General features: G+C 42.5%; 1 protein-coding gene across 1 annotated transcript in view; it reads left to right on the top strand.

The window, feature by feature from the left end:
* Nucleotides 1-5954: 5954 nt before the first annotated feature.
* golga4 (golgin A4) overlaps nt 5955-17245 on the top strand; it is a gene marked incomplete at its 5' end in the record, with an annotated part of 32091 nt that continues 20800 nt past the window's right edge. Inside the window, 9 exons of the mRNA XM_080536304.1 lie at nt 5955-6041; nt 7369-7446; nt 9294-9395; nt 13906-13974; nt 14810-15133; nt 15397-15444; nt 15610-15666; nt 16211-16309; nt 16731-16881. Of these exons, the coding sequence (XP_080392430.1) occupies nt 5955-6041; nt 7369-7446; nt 9294-9395; nt 13906-13974; nt 14810-15133; nt 15397-15444; nt 15610-15666; nt 16211-16309; nt 16731-16881 (1015 nt within the window). The remainder of the gene's footprint in view (nt 6042-7368; nt 7447-9293; nt 9396-13905; nt 13975-14809; nt 15134-15396; nt 15445-15609; nt 15667-16210; nt 16310-16730; nt 16882-17245) is intronic.

The raw sequence follows: 17245 nt of genomic DNA, 5'->3' as shown, positions 1-17245 counted from the left end.
GCGAGGAAGGCCTCGGGGTCGTCTCCCTCCCCCATCTTCTGGGGCCGGATGCTTGGCCAGGCGACTGGCGCAGCCCCAGCCGCCTGCCCCTGGAGGAACTCACGGAACGTGGCCCGGTCCTCCGTCTGCCCCCGGGCCAATTCCGTGAACAGGCGCTGCTGCTGCTGGTTCATCTGAACCAGGTGTGCCACCACCTGGCCCATCGGGGAATCCATCCTCCCCTGTGTGGGTTGTGCCGACCCCCCTACTGTGCCCCTCGTTGGGTGCCAGAGGTAAAGTCTCTAGCACAGAGGGAGGTCGACACAGAGGAACGGAGTAATCAGAGCGTTTTATTTCAAGCTTCCACAGTCGCCGCGCACGTCACTGACGTGTCGCCGGCTTTACTATTCAAATAAACAAACCAAACTTAAAGAACAGAGATTGCCGCGGCGTCAGTCCCCTTTTCGGGTTACGTTGGTCGGGGGTTTCACTGAGAGAGTCTCTCGCTCGCAGTTTCCACTGCCCTCCTCCCTGCCGGGGGAACAAACACACACACAGGTTAAAAAGACCGGTTGGGTAACGAGCCTGATTACTGACACCTGTCCGCAATCAGGTCGTCACCCATCCCCCACCGACAGTCTGGCTCCCTCTGCAGGCCAGAACGCGCCATGCTCCCCACATATATGAAATGTCATTATGAATTAGGTCAAATAAGAAAACTTGATCATTGACGTTTTTTTCTTTTTCTTTTGATGATTTCTTTTGTTTGATGTGTGAAATTGAGTTTTCTTTAGTTTAGTATTCCTGATACAAGCTATCGGGCAATGATCACTAAATCCTAAGTCAAATACAACACTAATAATTCTCTTTTTGTCTTTCTTTTCTATTTGAAAAAAATGTAATCAATTTAGGTTCGGCCTAGTTGGTTCTGTGATTAGTTGGGTTAGGTTCAGGTTACCACTAACCTCCTTGAGATGGTTAGAACTGCTACCCAGCCAATCTAAATTAAAATCACCCAGAATAATAATTTCGGCATCAGAGTACAGAGATCAAATATTGGAGAGGTAGGAGAGGTGTAGCGGATGATCAAAAAGACAGGCGCTTATTCGGTGCTAACAAGTGGAAATAGCAGTTACTAACAAAGAAAAAGCTGAGTTATTTGCAAACACTTTTGTTAAGGTACACAATTCTAATAATTTGTCTGAGGAGGGAAAAAGCAGCAGGGAGAAAACAAAATCTGAAAACATGGAGGCGTTACAGAGAAAGGACAATAATGGAGATGAGCAGGATGTTCCATTTACTTTGGAAGAGTTAAAAAGGGCACTGGCTAAAGCTGGTAGGACTGCACCAGGGAAGGCTGAAATATGCTCTGTGATGATAAAATACTTAAATGCAGATGGTCTGAAATTATTGGTACTGTATAATAAGGTGTGGGAGGAAGGTAGAATACCAGTGAGTTGGAAGGAGACGGTTATTGTTCCCATAAGAAAGCCAGGAAAATATGCAAGCAAACCAACAAATTACAGACCAATTGCATTAACATCAAACTTAAATAAGGTAATGGAACATCATATCAAGATGTTGATTTAGACCGTATGATTACTGCACAGGTGTGCCTCACACTAAAATGTGCAGTTTTATCACGCAGCACAATGCCACAGATGTCACCAGAGAGGGAGCGTTCAATTGCCATGCTGACTGCAAGAATGTCCACCAGTATTGTTGCACGTGAATTGAATGTTCATTTCTCTACCATAAGCCATCTCCAAAATCGTGGCAGTACATCCAATCAGCCTCACAACCGCAGACCATGTGTAAAAAACACATTTATTAGGATTTCACAGATGTGTATTTTTATTTTTTTGCGGGGGGGGGAGGGGTCAGAAAACCAGTCAGTATCTGGTGTGACCACCATTTGCCTCACAAAGTGCAACACATCTCCTTTGCCTAGAGTTGATCAGGTTGTTGATTGTAGCCTGTGGAATGTTGGTCCATCCCTCCGCAATGGCTGTGAGAAGTTGCTGGATATTGGCAGGAACTGGAACACGCTGTCATATACGCCGACCCAGAGCATCCCAAACATGCTCAACAGATGACATGTCTGGTGAGTATGCAGGCCAGATAATAATAATAAGAAGAACTTGGATTTATATAGCGCCTTTCATAAAGCCTTTATTTATGTAAACCAGCTCCTTCCCTTCTTGTGATTTTTTAAAAAGTGTTTTTTTCCCCCCTTTCCTAACACCAGGGGAGCCACCCCTCCTAAATTTCGTTGTTTGGTACCTGTACTGTAGCAATGACAATAAAGTCCATTCATTCATTCATTCATTCATTCATTCATTCATTCAAAACTGAATGTCGCTTTACAATTCTAAAGGAAATGGTCAGACAGACAAAACAGAAAACAAACAAAACAGAAACAGTGACTTTATAATAATAATAATAATAATAATAATAATAACTTGGATTTATATAGCGCTTTCATAAAACCTAAGGACCCTTTACAATTCTAAAGGAAATGGTAAAACAGACAAAACAGAAAACAAACAAAACAAAACAGAAACAGTGACTAGGGGCCAAAGGCCTTGGTGAACAGATGGGTTTTGAGGGCTGATTTGAAGGAGTCCAGGGTGGGGGAGAGAGTTCCAGAGGGTAGGTGCAGCCACGCTGAAGATTCTGTCCCCAAAGGTCCATAGTTTGGTGCAGGGGGTGGACAGCAGGCCTATGTCTGAGGACCACAGGTTCCGAGAAGGGGTATGTTGGTAGAGGAGGTCAGGTACTAGGGGGCTCAGGCATGGAGGGATTTGTAAGTGAGCAGAAGGATTTTGTAAGTGATGCGGAACTTGACCGGAAGCCGGTGGAGGTGGATGAGGGTGAGCCTCAGGATCTCTTCACTGTATCTCTGTGCATTCAAAATGCCATCAATAAAATGCACCTGTGTTCGTTATCCGTAGCATATGCCTGCCCATACCATAACCTCACCGCCACCATGGGCCACTCTATTCACAACGTTGACATGAGCACACACCGTGCCATCTGCCCGGTACAGTGAAAACCGGGATTCATCCGTGAAGAAAACACTTCTCCAAAGTGCCAGACGCCATCGAAGGTGAGCATTTGCCCACTCATGTCGGTTACGACGACGAACTGCAGTCAGGTCAAGACCCGAGTGAGGATGATGATCATGCAGATGAGCTTCCCTGAGACGATTTCTTACAGTTTGTGCAGAAATTATTTGGTTATGCAAACCAATTTTTGCATCAGCTGTCCGGGTGACTGGTCTCAAATGATCTTGCTGGTGAAGATACCGGATGTGGAGGTCCTGGGCTGGCGTGGTTACACATGGTCTGCGGTTGTGAGGCCGATTGGATGTAGGCTCCTGCCAAATTCTCTGAAACGACTTTGGAGACAGCTTATGGTAGAGAAATGAACATTCAATTCACGTGCAGCACGGGTGGACATTCCTACAGTGTGCCTTACAAGTTAAGGCAGGAGAAATGCCGCTGTGTTTACACAGGAAGCAGCTCAGAGTCAACTATTCGGTGAATTTGATAGGGCACAGAGATAATCACCCAAACAAAAAAGTGCTACAGGCCGGCCTAGAAAGGGAGGGAACAGTAAAATCAAGTTTTGGCTGGACAGGAGACCTGGGAGTGTATGGAATGGAGTTCTGCCCGACGGTGATGTGGCCTACCACCCCTGTGTGGGTGCTAGAACAAATGGTGGTAGATTTAGAGTTACCTCAACTTAAGGCAAGGAAGGAAAGGGTGAATTTAGTATATGAGTTTTATAGGTATACAGTAAGTAAATGCACAGAGTATATACAGGTGTTTATGGACAGATCAAAAGATCCAATAACAGACAATACTGATTCTGCAGTTTTAGTTCCTAGCCACAAAGTTGAATTATAATGCAAAAGGACACCAAACCTCTTAAGTATACGGTTGAGTTGTATGCCATTTGGATGGCTTTAGACTGGACTGAACAAGCCAAACCCAAATGAGCTCTGATCTGTCGTGACTCAGCATCTGGTCTGTACAGCCTAAAGCTAGGTACATCTAGTAATCGCCAAGACGGGATATTTTAAAATATATATTTATTTGTATGTATATTTGGAAATACATTCACAAGTAATAAAACAAAGAACTGTGGTCACATTCATTTGAGTCCCTATGCCCATATGGGCATTATGGGTAATGAGAGAGTGGACAAACTAGCCAAACAAGCTGTTAAAAAAGGAAACATAGACACCGTAATTAAACAATTCATCAACATCAGAGGGAAAGAGTATTGTATGGGGGGAAGCCAATAAAGAGTGCCAGCAGCAGTGGGATCAGGAGACAAGAGACAACTACATGCAATACAAAATAGAGTGGGTAGTGAGAGAAACAGGGGAGGAAATAGAAAAGAGGAGATAGTAGTGACACGACTGAATAGCACACAGTAACTTGAACGGAACTCTCCACATTATAGGAAAGCATCCAACTGGACTATGTGAATATTCTCAGGTAAAAGAAACAGTAGAACATGCACTTGTTAACTATATGACAACCCTCGTGTACAGAAGGTTCAGAGATAGGAAATGTTAGGATATTTATAGCATAGCATAGAGTACAGCACAGTGTTTTATTTGTATAGTATAGTAGTATATAGTAGATAGTGTATATAGCCTTTATTTATGTAAACCAGCTCTTTTCCCTTCTTGTTTTTAGTAAAAAAAAAATCCTAGCATCAGGGGAGCCCCCCCCCCCCTAAATTTATTTGTATGGTACCTGTACTGTATAAATGACAATAAAGACCATTCATTCATTCATTCATTCATTCATTCATTCATTCATATAGAAAATATACCTCAGAAAGAAAGGACATGATGGAGGTGTAACCGGTCCGGTCTATCAGTTGCATTTAAGACTCTGTGTTGTGTTGTGAGTTGCGCCAAGGAATCCCAGGACTAAGGTTGCTGGTTGACTGGTGGTTTATTCTGTTTAGTAACAAGAAGGAGAATCAGCAACCAGTTAGCTCATCATGGTGCATCTGATATGGTCCTAGGCATCCATCAGAATGCTAGGCGCGAACTGACTTATTCAACAATCTTTACAATGTTTCACAAATCAATTATAATCTATATAAACTATATGTTAAATAAAAACAATGAATCTATGTGTGTGCAATACATCTGTGTGTCGTATAGTTTCTTTCTAATACATTACAAAATACATTCTTATATTATGTCAATTCTGATATCGAATATCTGTCAGTGTCACCAGCACAAGTATTTTTTTACAATAACAATCACAAAATGGATGAATACAATCATTGTATGAAAATAAAACAAGATTAAAACCAAATACCATACCTGAGTTCTACAATACACATTTATTCATAAACAAAACAAGAATTATCTTGACAAAGGCACTTCGCCAGCTATATGGAACTGTTATCATCAAAATACAAACATTCATGAACATCTTTGGAACCAATATCTTGATAATACTCGATGCTTGTGAGAATGCTAGGCTCGAAGTGCGAACTGACAGAAAATCTGCGTGACATCATTCGTGACGTATGTTTCAACTTCAGTTTCATCAAAAGTCACCAAACGAAATATCTCAGCAAAAAAACACCCATGGGTAATTTTTCTATTCATCCAGAGCATAGACAAACGTTACAAAATAATAATCTTAAAATTATTATAAAAAAACGAAATATCAATACAAGCAGACACCTACAGCAACGCGAACACACAACACAGATCGTCATCGTCCCACGGGTCCCTCTCCGCTCGCCGTAGCTGTGCTTCCTGTTTCTCTTTTCCTCCACGTCGGCTGCGCAGGCGCAGTGATTCCGTTCACCTGCAACGAGATGAGAGAGGAACTACCGGGAGGACTACAGGAATTAACTTAAGGAACACAATAACACATTTCGCCGGGAAGCATCTAAGACAGCAGCCCTAACGACACACGTGGGAAAACAACATGTTTAAAAAACTAAAGCAGAAAATAAACGAGGAACAGTCCCCGCAGAGGAATGCGCTGTCACCACCACAACAACAGCAGGCCCAGGTGGGTTGACCTGTCAGCTGTTCTGTCCGTCTAGCGGAGGGTTATGCACTGCTTACTTACACCAGTTGACATCAGTAGCTAGTTTAACCTAGTTAGTTAGCTGCTGTTCTGTCCATCTAGCGGAGGGGTTTTTAGCCTAGCAAGTGACATGACAGCTGACTACACGAGTAAGCGACATGACAGCTCAGTGCTGGAGTATGGCCAGGTCATTCTGGTTACAAGCTGGCTTGTAGTCGTTGCTTACCGAATGAGTAGTGACACTAACGTCTACAACTAAATATGTGTTATATTTTAGATTCCTCAAAGTAGCCACCCTTTGCTTTTTTGTTGTTAATAAAATATGTTGTTGTTGTTGTTAATAAAATATATAATAATAATATTATATATATATATAGATAATAACATATTATTATTAACACATATTATATTTAATATTATTATTATATATTTTATTAACAACAACAAAGCAAAGGGTGGCTACTTTGAGGAATCTAAAATATAAGACATATTTAGAGTTATTTCACACTTTATTGTTAAATACATAATTCCTATGTGTTCATTCATAGTTGTGATGCCTTCAGTGAGAATCAATGTACCAAATAGTCATGAAAATAAAGGAAACACATTGAATGAGAAGGTGTGTCCAAACTGTTGGCCTGTACTGTATATTCAGGCACTAACCAGTCACCCAAGCCTAAAGCCATTTCAGTGAAGTGGAATTTCAAGCATGTAACGATGGACACTGTGCTACCTGGCCCATGACGTGGACACTATTAGTTGTCTAGCCAGTTAGCTAGAAGCTATTATTGACAGTGAAAGCTCTATGATGAAACCTGTCTGTCAGGCTGGCACTGTTTCCGGAAACTAGGAAATAAGGGTTAGGCGTAGTTATAGTTAAAGTTACATTATTGATGATGTTGCCTCTGGGGGGTGTGCTTGACCCTAAAAAGTCCAAAATAATGCCATGAAATGACCTAATTGGAAGTAAATGGTGCACACCTCACAATGCCCATGACAAGAAGCTTATTTGGGCAATGTTTGTTAGCTTGTAAAAAAGCTTGTTAGTTTGTAAAACTAAAGATTGCGTTAATTAATGTGGCGAGAAATTGATTGATCGAATATAGGAATATTATAACGATAGTCGAGACAGAAATGTAGGTAAAAGGTAGGCTAGTAATTAGGCTAAACTTTCATTAGTTTAAGCAAGATTAGGCTAGGCTATGTCAGTAGCTACAATGTGGGTGCATATATTGGCTTGAATTTAGATTAAGACTGATGACAACTATGTTTGACAAGCATGCGTTTATATTATATACTTTTCCTAAAGGTGGGGCCTGGAGAGAGGCGCAGCAGTCACACCCCCTCCTTACACCAGGATGCACCTGCCTCTCCTAGTGACAGAGAGGTAAGCCATGGGTGTCACCTTACTGTGTGTGCTTTTTTATATTTGATTGTGCTCTTTCTACAGCCGCTTGCTTACAGAGCAAATGCACTTCTTTAATCTTTGGATCACTCTGTATCATTAGACCCGGATGATTGACATGAGGTTACAGAGCCCTGGAGTGGCCAGCATGGTAGCGTTCTTTATTTCTCTTAATTCAGATCACTCAGAATAGTTCTTCTTCTTATGGCAAATGTGGTTTGTTTATGAATTGACAGTGATTTATATAGATTTGACAATTGTTACTCTCTTTCTAAGGGGTAGGTTGTCAACTTGTCAAGTTAAATTAAGTGGCATGTAACACGTTAGCTACAAAGCATTTTGTTCCTCTGATTCCCTGGACCAATGTTTTACCTGTGGCTACAGAGCAGTAGCCTATATATTATTTTAAGCTTAAGAGTGTTGGGGCAATGGAAAACCAGCAGATCTTTTTGATGCCTCTGGACCAGGAGCTGGGTTGTTTGTCTGTTTTATTGTTGATTTAAAAACAGCAGCTTTTGAGTGAAACACATTTTAGCCTGCTTTGTTTAACGGGGAACAGTTGTTTTTATGACCTCAATGACCTTTGTCTTTGGAATGTTATCTAAGACAAATACTAGCCTACAGTACTTGGCCTCAGTTACAGGAAATTGGCTTGACGTGAAGCTGATTTACTCCACAAACTACACAAGGAGACAACTGGTGCAACTATGATCAATGTGTAGAGATATTAGTGCTCAGTGGGAGGATTTTGGAGTTCAGAGCTGGCAAAATACGGAATGAAAGGCCAGTTTAGTCTTATGGAATGGAATGGAATGGAATGACAAGGACTCACAATTGTTTCATAATGCCTTTATAGTAGGCTAAATCCAATAATGCCTATCCAGATCTTCAGATCGGCCTAAGTTCAAGACACATTATCATCTTTATTTTTCCAGTTACATGCTCATCAGGAATTACTGAGCTGCCTCATCAAGGGATTATTTTCAAAATGTTAACTTGGCCAATGATACTTGCAAACCATACTTTGGGCCAGATTCACTTTTGCACTAGGTAAAACATTTATTTTTTAATATGGGCTAAAACACCAGAACAAAGCTGTGCATGGAACTGTCTTTGAGTTTTATTTCAATTTCTCCTTCCTTCGCTTAACCAGAATTTAAACGTTTTTGTTCTAGGCTATCTAGATGTTTATGTTTAATTTTCATTGGAAAAAATAGGTGCGGTTTGTAACGGGTCCAAATGCCTGCCCAGTGAATCTGGCCCTCAGTTCTTTGTAAACAAATCCAGACTGAGGTAGCTAACAAGTGATTGTACACATTTGTTTTCCCTCTTCAGGCTTTCAGTCCTCTCTCAGCATTTGGCCTCTCTCATTTCCCCTGAAGGTCTCCATATGGCCTCAGTGGCTTCCAACTCATCACCACACCATCTCTAGTTTGTCAGCTACAGTTTTCACCCCTATGACGTCACTGTTTCTGTCCTGAAAACGCCAGGCTGATAAAAATAAAATATAAAGATTAAAGATAATTTGGACATTTTTAATTGTAAAAATATATTAAATTAGCCTATTTATTTCCCTATCACATGGGAGGAATATACAGGTATACTGTATTGGGACGTCAAATTGTGTGAATGTGTTTGCCCTGATGTTAATTGGATGTTTCACCTTTCCTTTCTTTCTCTCTGTCTCTCTGGACAGTCTCTTTTGGAGAGTCTGTTCAGACAGCACCCACAGCGCTGTTTCACACTCATGGTGTTGTTTTTGTCATTGCTCTCTGTCTCCCTCTTCCCGTCCCTACCCTTCGTCCCGTTAACGCACTGACGGGGGTCAGGTGCTGGCCGGGATGATAGCTGAACCTGCTTTTCTCTCTGAATATACTATCTTTGCTCTGGACCATTCAAAACGACCCAAAACGGCTCAGGTAGCCAGTGTGGTGAGTTTATTACCCTCACACCCCGCCTCCTCCTCCTCCTCCTCCTGCCCCCGTTCTTCCCTCGCTTCTCGACGCCTTTGGCGACTGGGTAGAGGAGGCCTGTGTAGAACCAGTGAAGACTGCTTGCACCCTGCTCTGTCTCTCCCATTTTCTTTGGATTTTGTTACTCGAAGGCATCTCACCTTTAACCTTGCATCTAATCCCTGGGAGTGATGGTTTGTAATGTGGGATAGAAGCTTGTGTGCTGTCTGCAGTATGGCGTTTTATTACCATGTCGTTTAATTATTTTGTTTCGCCATTTACAGAAATGGATGTCATCCCCTTGTCTTTAGGTATTCCTTATAGCTTGCCCCTAAACCCCCCCTTATAGCTTGCCCCTAAACCCCACCAACCTCCTGTCTATAGTCAGCTACAGCTTTTGGTCCCTCCCCCCAAAAGTGTTTGTTTGGAGAGTTTTAGTCATGTCCCGCCTTCTCCGTTTAGTTGCATAGAGCTCTTGTTAGAGCCATGAAAATGTTTTAGTATTAATTTTTAAGTGTGAATAAGATTTGGTCAAACAAACAGCCATTCAAACAATTTGGTGTCCTTCTAATTTGTATTGAGATTCACTCCTCATAGTTACAGTACCAAAAAGCAACAGAATGCATTGGTTTAATGCTCTGAGTATTAACATGTCCCTGCTTTTCTCTAAAAACATGGAGACTAGGCTTTTTGGTAAATTGCTATTGGGAGACTTTAGGCTATTGATTTTGGCCTGCTGGACTGTCTTGTCTGGCTGGAGGAGTTGTACAATCAGATAAGAGTCCGCACATTGCCTACGGTGTCTTTTTCAAACCATGAAGCTAGTCACCAGGAGACTCATCTTTCATCTAACCACTTTCATCCTCGTCAGTATTGTAGTTCATTAGCCTATAGTTTAATGAATGACAGAATGATAACAGTCAGGTCAGTTCTGTTACTGCTGTGTTCTTCTCTGAGAAATGCTAATAAAACAACTAGGCCTAACTTGTGATGTGTGGAGTTAACTCAGTTAACACTGATGCATGATAAATGATGCTACGTTTTCTTTACAAGCATCTTTGGCCCAATCCCCTTGCCCCTACCCCTCAGTTTTTGCTCGTTCATGCATAGGGACGATTCTTGTTGGGATAGAGGGGTAGGGCAAAGTGGTAGGGCTACACGGCCCTCCAAACTGTTTTTTCAGAGGCACACTTAAAACCAAGTGTGTGATAAATCTCCCAGAATGCCTTGCGAGTCACCAACAACCAACAAAAGAAACCCACAAATGTAATTATTTTCTTTGTTAATAAATATTTAAGAGTTATGATAACCATTGTATTATCTTAGTTTAAGTGCATGACAGTCTCCCATTTTGACATAATTCCATATAGCATTTCCCTCCTTCGATGGCATATGACACCCAAAAAATGTAACTAAAGTTCAGCAGCAAAATTGTTGCTGCTCCTCTAATATCAGTGCAGACTGGTAGGGTAGGAGCACGGGTTGCTAGCCTACAGAGCATCGCTATTTTGTCATGAACTGGCCTGGTAATGGAGCATTGTTCTTTTTTAATTGCTAACTTTTTTTTTTGATCGATTGATGGCATGAAACCAAAAAGTTGTGAACAAATCGCGAGTGTGTATGATACTACCGATGGGGTATCAGGGTCTTGAAGGGTTGTCCCATTTCATAGGGGAAGATTTCAACCACTACTGCTTTTAACTCTGTTCCGAGGGGCAAGAACAGGGAATTAGAAAAATATTTGTCGAGTGCAAGCGAATTTTTCCCCAAATAAAAAACAACTGCTGCAATTTGGAAGCATTTCAGGTTCCGACCGAATGACACGGGCGAGCCAGCAAATCTTGACGAGGCTGTGTGTCAGAGATGACTGCCTATTCTTTGGTGGTGTGAAAGCCCTATCAGTGATGGCGCAAACACCTTAACTTTCAATAGCTCTCTTCCACTTTAGTAGTGATGGATGGGGCCTACTGTTTTCAGCCAATGCTGAATCCTGCACTGATACTGAATGATTTAGGAATGTTTAGGTGTGCTTGTCGATGCAATGGGGATGGTTAGTGCAGTCAGTGAAGGACTTTGACCCATGTATAATTAATTCAGAACTGGTGCCTTTGCTCCACTAAAACTTTCATTCTGAAAGGCACCATATGCAGAAATGTGCCCTCTTTTGAAGGGGAATTCAAATGACAATTCAGAGTGTGCCTCCCCGATCCTCTCTCCCTCCTCTCGCTCAATGCAGACTACTTCTAACTGAAACAATTATTCTGTCTGTAATCTAAAAACAATTATCTAGCGAATTTATACTAGTATTATTGAGTACTAGCAAAGGATTTTTGTGGTTGAAAGTGCAGGGCGTTATTAGTTTGGACATGTACACATAAGCATGAACACGGAAATGATCCAGCCAGCAGACACTGGAAACAAAACTCTACCACACACACACACATGAAACGATTACCTTACCAGGAGCTGTGCTGTGATAGAAATCCCTACACTGTGTATATATATACACTACATAGCCAAAAGTGTGTGGACACAATAATAGTCTGGGGCTGTCTTTCGTGGTTTGGGCTAGGCCCCTTAGTTCCAGTGAAGGAAACTCTTACAGCATACAATTCTCTAGAATCGCATTGTATGCTTCCAACTTTGTAGCAACAGTTTGGGGAAGGCCCTTTCCTGTTTCAGGATGATAATGTCCCTATGCACAAAGTGAGGTCCATAATGACATGGTTTTGCCGAGTTTGGTGTGGAAGAACTTGACTGGCCTGCACACAGAGCTCTGACCTCAACCCCATGAAACACCTTCGAGATGAATTGGAACGCCGACTGTGAGCCAGGCCTTCTCGTCCAACATCAGTGCCTGACCTCAAGAATGCTCTTGTGGCAAATCCTGCAACGATGTTCCAAAATCTAGTGGAAAGCCTTCCCAGAAGAGTGGAGGCTGCCACCAACGGCGAGGGTGCCCGTTACTCGGTTGCGTGACTGGCTACAGAGCTATAGAACTTCTCCCGCTAAACCCGGAGTTACAGACAAATCCCCTCATTCCCCAAACAAAACTCAGACGAGGCTATAAGGGGCCATCAAGGACATTTACTAAGAAAAATCATTAATACATAACGTAACGTAACCAATCTGTTTCAAAGGCTGTGGTTGCTTAATAGGTTGCCTTTCACCACTGTCCGCACTCACTGAGACTCTTGCGGCTCCAATGCAATAGCTAGCCAATGAGCCACACGCACACACAAGTTGCATGTAACATGCCCACAGCAAGTGGTCCAGAAATGTAACTGAAACATTTTGGAAAAGCAAATTCAGGCAGAAGGCAGGGTCTTGGCATGTGCATCATGCCATGCACTGTCACAGACTGCCAATGCATTATAAGTAAGTAGTTCAACATGGTTATTTAGTGATATTTTCAAGTGGAAAAAGCGACATAATGCCCCTTTTAACGTCTCTTGTCTTTGGCAGGGTAATTAGTTTGACCTTCAAACTAACCCTAAACCAATGACTAGTCACAGTAGACCCATCTGGGTAGCTGTGCAGCTTATCTCATTGGGGAGAAAATGTCGTTCTGTGGAGATACTGTAGGCCTGTTCATTTAAAAGTTTAGCCTATTTTCTGATGTGCATAACTCAAAAATTAATGAACCTTTCTAGGCTGTGCAGAAGGTCTTGCTATTTGTAATGTGTTTGATACAAGTGTTGTCTCTATTTTCTTGACCCCTATCCTGTCTATTACAGTTGAAGGGCTTTTCTTCCAACACACGGTTGTGAGAGAGTTCTTTTTTAGGATACTGTACTATATTAGGAAGGCTGATATCGTGGCACTCGACAGTGCAACTGCGCATCTATTGTTATTGTCTTTGGAGTGGTACAGCTACTTGACTGGTATCTGTCCTGATTTAAATAGGCCTACTATTTTTGCCAATGACTGGCGGCTGATATCATAACAAAAATGTCTAGTACTTCTTGTTGTCTGTCATAATAAATATTGAACTTGCTCATATTAAACTTGCTCAGAGTGTACGTAGGGGCGAGAACAAAAGTGGTGGAAAGGTGCAAACCGGTTTTCTCAAACATGCTTGTGTAACAATTGTACTTGATAACCAGCCAGGCTACCTAACATTACATGGCTCTATGCTCTAGTAACATGCCATGCCACGCCCTCTGACCTCAGCTGCTGGCTCCTCTAATTCAGTTTGACTGTTTGTTTGTTCTGACCTCATGGCTGTTCAGTAGAAAATGGCGTACTGTACATGTAGTCTTTAACCCCTCTGTTCTGTTTCATGTACAGTAGAGATGCCTTCTGTGTTGTATTTAACCCCTCTGTTTTTTCCAAGTTGCATGAGGGTACCCATTGCTCCTAGCAATACTAATATTGCTCCCATACAGAGTAATCAGGGCCTGGCACGCAGCACGCTGGGTGTGGGTGACTAACAGGCCCTGGGTCGCCGACTGGCTCTTCTTGTAACCTCTCTCTTATACTTCTGTAGAGTGGCTCTAAAGGTGTGATGAGGTCTCCCAGAGGCAGCATCAATGGAGATGGGAGTGCTTCTCCTCAGGTAGGTTTATCTTCTCTTTCCACCATGTACCCCCTAATAGCCTCTCATATTGTCGATGTCTACACTAGGCTGAAGTTTAGAGCCGACCCTCTGGTATCAAAACAACCACCAGGAGGCATCGTTGAGCATGATGGATGTGTTTACAGTGTGTTATAGTGTTTACAAACATTGCCTGTAGGAAGTATATTTTGCAAGGAGGTGCTGCCTAAAATGTTGTGATCCAGAGACAATGTTACATTATTGCCTGTGGGGGAAAAAAAGCAATTCTGTCGATTTTTTTATGGGAGAATATATCGTTGTGTTTTTAGTGCGAGTGAAAAGCATGAAATGATCGGGTCTCAAGCAGGGCTCGACATTAAGGCTCGTAAGACTTTGATATGCCTAGCCAAGATAAGATAAGATTCTCAAACCAGCGTGTGTGGAAATACTTCTGACATTGCACCGTTGATATCTACAGTGCATGTACACACTCTCACACACTCTTATACAACGGATAGATCCGGTCCATTGTCTCTATTGGTCAGTTTGCGTTCCAGCCGTGTCGATATCCATGATATACGCACAGCTAAATGGAATGAATACACTTACAATAAAACATAGTTCCATTAAAATACATTAATTAAAAGTTTGCCTTGTCTTTCTTCTGTGAAATATTGATAGATAAATGTCATAACTGTTGTATGAAAGCGCTGTGGAACTCAAAGCTGTGGTATATTGTGGATATCGGCACAGCTAGGGGATGTAACGGCATTCCGCTAGCTGTGCCGATATCCACGATATAGCACGGCTTCTCGTTCCATAACGCTTAATTACACACTCCCCTCTCGTCCCTCAGAGAGAGGAGCCTCAGTCTTTCGCCCAGAAGCTCCAACTGAAGGTGCCCTCGGTGGAGTCTCTGCTGCGGGGCGCCAGCCGGGCGGAGGGCCTGTTCCGCTCCCCCTCCAAAGACAGCCTGGTCCGCAGCTCCTCCCGCGACTCCCTCACTGCCCTGGGAGAGAGTGACTCTCCCACTACCCCTGCCTACGACCCGCCGTCAGACATCGAGAGTGAGGCGGAGGAGTCGCCCAGCCATGCCGACTCCCTGTCCAAGGATCAGCTCCTCCGTCGCCTGCACAGGGTGGAGAAGAGCCTCGGGAACTACAGGGGAAAGTACTCAGAGGTGAATGTTAAAGACAGATGACTAGAGCAGGGATATTCTCAATATTGTGGTCCACTGTGGCTCAGGTTGTGGGTTTGATTCCCGCTGGGACCGCATATACTGAAATCTATGCACTCATTGCAATGTGAGTCGCTTTGGATAAAAGTGTCAGCTAAATGGCATATATTATAATTGTATTATTATTATTATTCATATTCACCAATATTTCATTTATTATGTTATCATTTACCATTGTTTTTAACTGTCCTCTCTCTCTCTCTCAGTTGGTTATTGCTTACAGAACAGTACAGAGAGATAAGGAGAAAACCCAGGTAATTTACGTAAGATACCTCGACCTCGAGCTGACTGATATGTGGCTCAAAATGATGCTGATGTTTCACATCCTCGGTGCACTCTTGACCACAGGTCGTATGATTTAAATGAACGTTTCTCATTAACTAAACTGATGCCCAGTGTATTCCGCTGTTCCCCCTCAGGCCATTCTCAGTCAGAGTCAAGATAAGTCACTCCGCAGGATTGGGGAACTGAGAGAGGTACACGATGTGTATAACCCTCTTTGTCTCTCTGCTGACATGTGTGTACGGCAAATTGTATGTTCCTGTCTGTCTAACCATATATTATTTGAGTGGAAAAGCAATTTCCCTCTTTTGAGTACAGGATAGAAAGTCTGAGTCACAGTAATAGTTGTATTATCAGATCCAGATACAGAGCCCCTGTATAGACAGTCTTTGTATACAAAGAATGGTGAAACCAATCTTAATCTCAATCTGCATCAAAGCTGAGAATCTCTACTTTAACCTCATAGTAATGTTTGTTACTAGAGTTCAAAGTCCAAACTGTTGGAGTATAGAGCTAAAAGATCCCAAAAAATATGTTCAATACTTGTGGAGGGCACTGTATGGCATTGCAGGTGAAATGTATGAGCTTGTATGGTGTGGAAAGTGTGTGTTCAATGAGACTCCATGCTGCCTCTGTATTAAATACCTACCTTACTGACTAAATAATGCCATGTTCCCTATATGTAACATAAAGCTCTTGTCTGCTCTGAACGAGTGTTTTGACAATATTTCTCATCAGGAGTTGCAGATGGACCAGCAGGCCAAGAAGCACCTGCAGGAAGAGTTTGACTCTACCCTGGAGGAGAAGGACCAGAAGATCACTGTGCTCCAGACCCAGGTGCGTCTTTGAGTGGCTGTGGGCTCACCATTGTCATTAGTATATACAGGGTTCCCACACCTTCTGAAACATCAAATTCAAGTACCTTTCAATGACTTTCAAGCACCTTTCAAGACTCAATTCCCTCAAATTCAAGGACCCAACACGGCATAGTTTGAGACAGAACTAGTTGACGAGCTAAGTAAAAAAATGATTTTTTTAGAGAGAGAGAGAGAGAGAGAGAGAGAGAGAGAGAGAGAGGGGAATTCAAGCACTTTTAATGACCCATGTCTATTTTTCTAAAACTTTTAAGACCTTGATTTCTTTTTCTCAAATTCACAAACTTTCAAGGATTTCAAGGAGCCGTGGGAACCCTGTATATCGTGTTAACTCCTGTCTCACTGTGCTCTGTGTCGGCTGTGGTCGTGGTCTCCTCCATCAGGTCGCCCTGATGAAGAAGCGTCTGAAGGGGGTCCCAGGTGGTGTGGGTCTACCAGAGGGGGACGTCCCTCAGTCTGAGGAGGCTGTCGGTTCATCCTCTGCCCCACAGAGCCCCTCCAAGGAGCCAGGAGCAGACACTAGCATCAATGAGGGTATGGTCAAAATCCTTCTGATATAATATATCATAATGTGTGGCATGTAGTGTTGAAATATCTTTGAATATCTAACTTACATACAGTACAGTTGATGTGTCTCAAATCAGGTTCTATATGGTCACCTAATGTATCTTCACCAAAAACTGCTAATGTTAACACATCAGAACAGCCTGTAAGTAAAGAAACATGTTATATCTTTGCACTCGATCAAATTTCAGGACCCTCCTTTCATGACTTTTCCTAGATATGTGTCAGGATAAGCTAGTATAAAGCTATTTTGCAGTTTTTCTGTGTAGGAAGCAGGCTAATTTACAAGCGGCCAACTAGTGGTCGTTGTGTGTAAGTAACAGCTTGAGCATTG

This window comes from Nansenia antarctica, assembly GCF_963989245.1.
Source record: "Nansenia antarctica genome assembly, chromosome: 1".
NCBI lineage: Eukaryota > Metazoa > Chordata > Actinopteri > Argentiniformes > Microstomatidae > Nansenia > Nansenia antarctica.
This window is presented reverse-complemented; position numbering and strand designations above follow the sequence as displayed.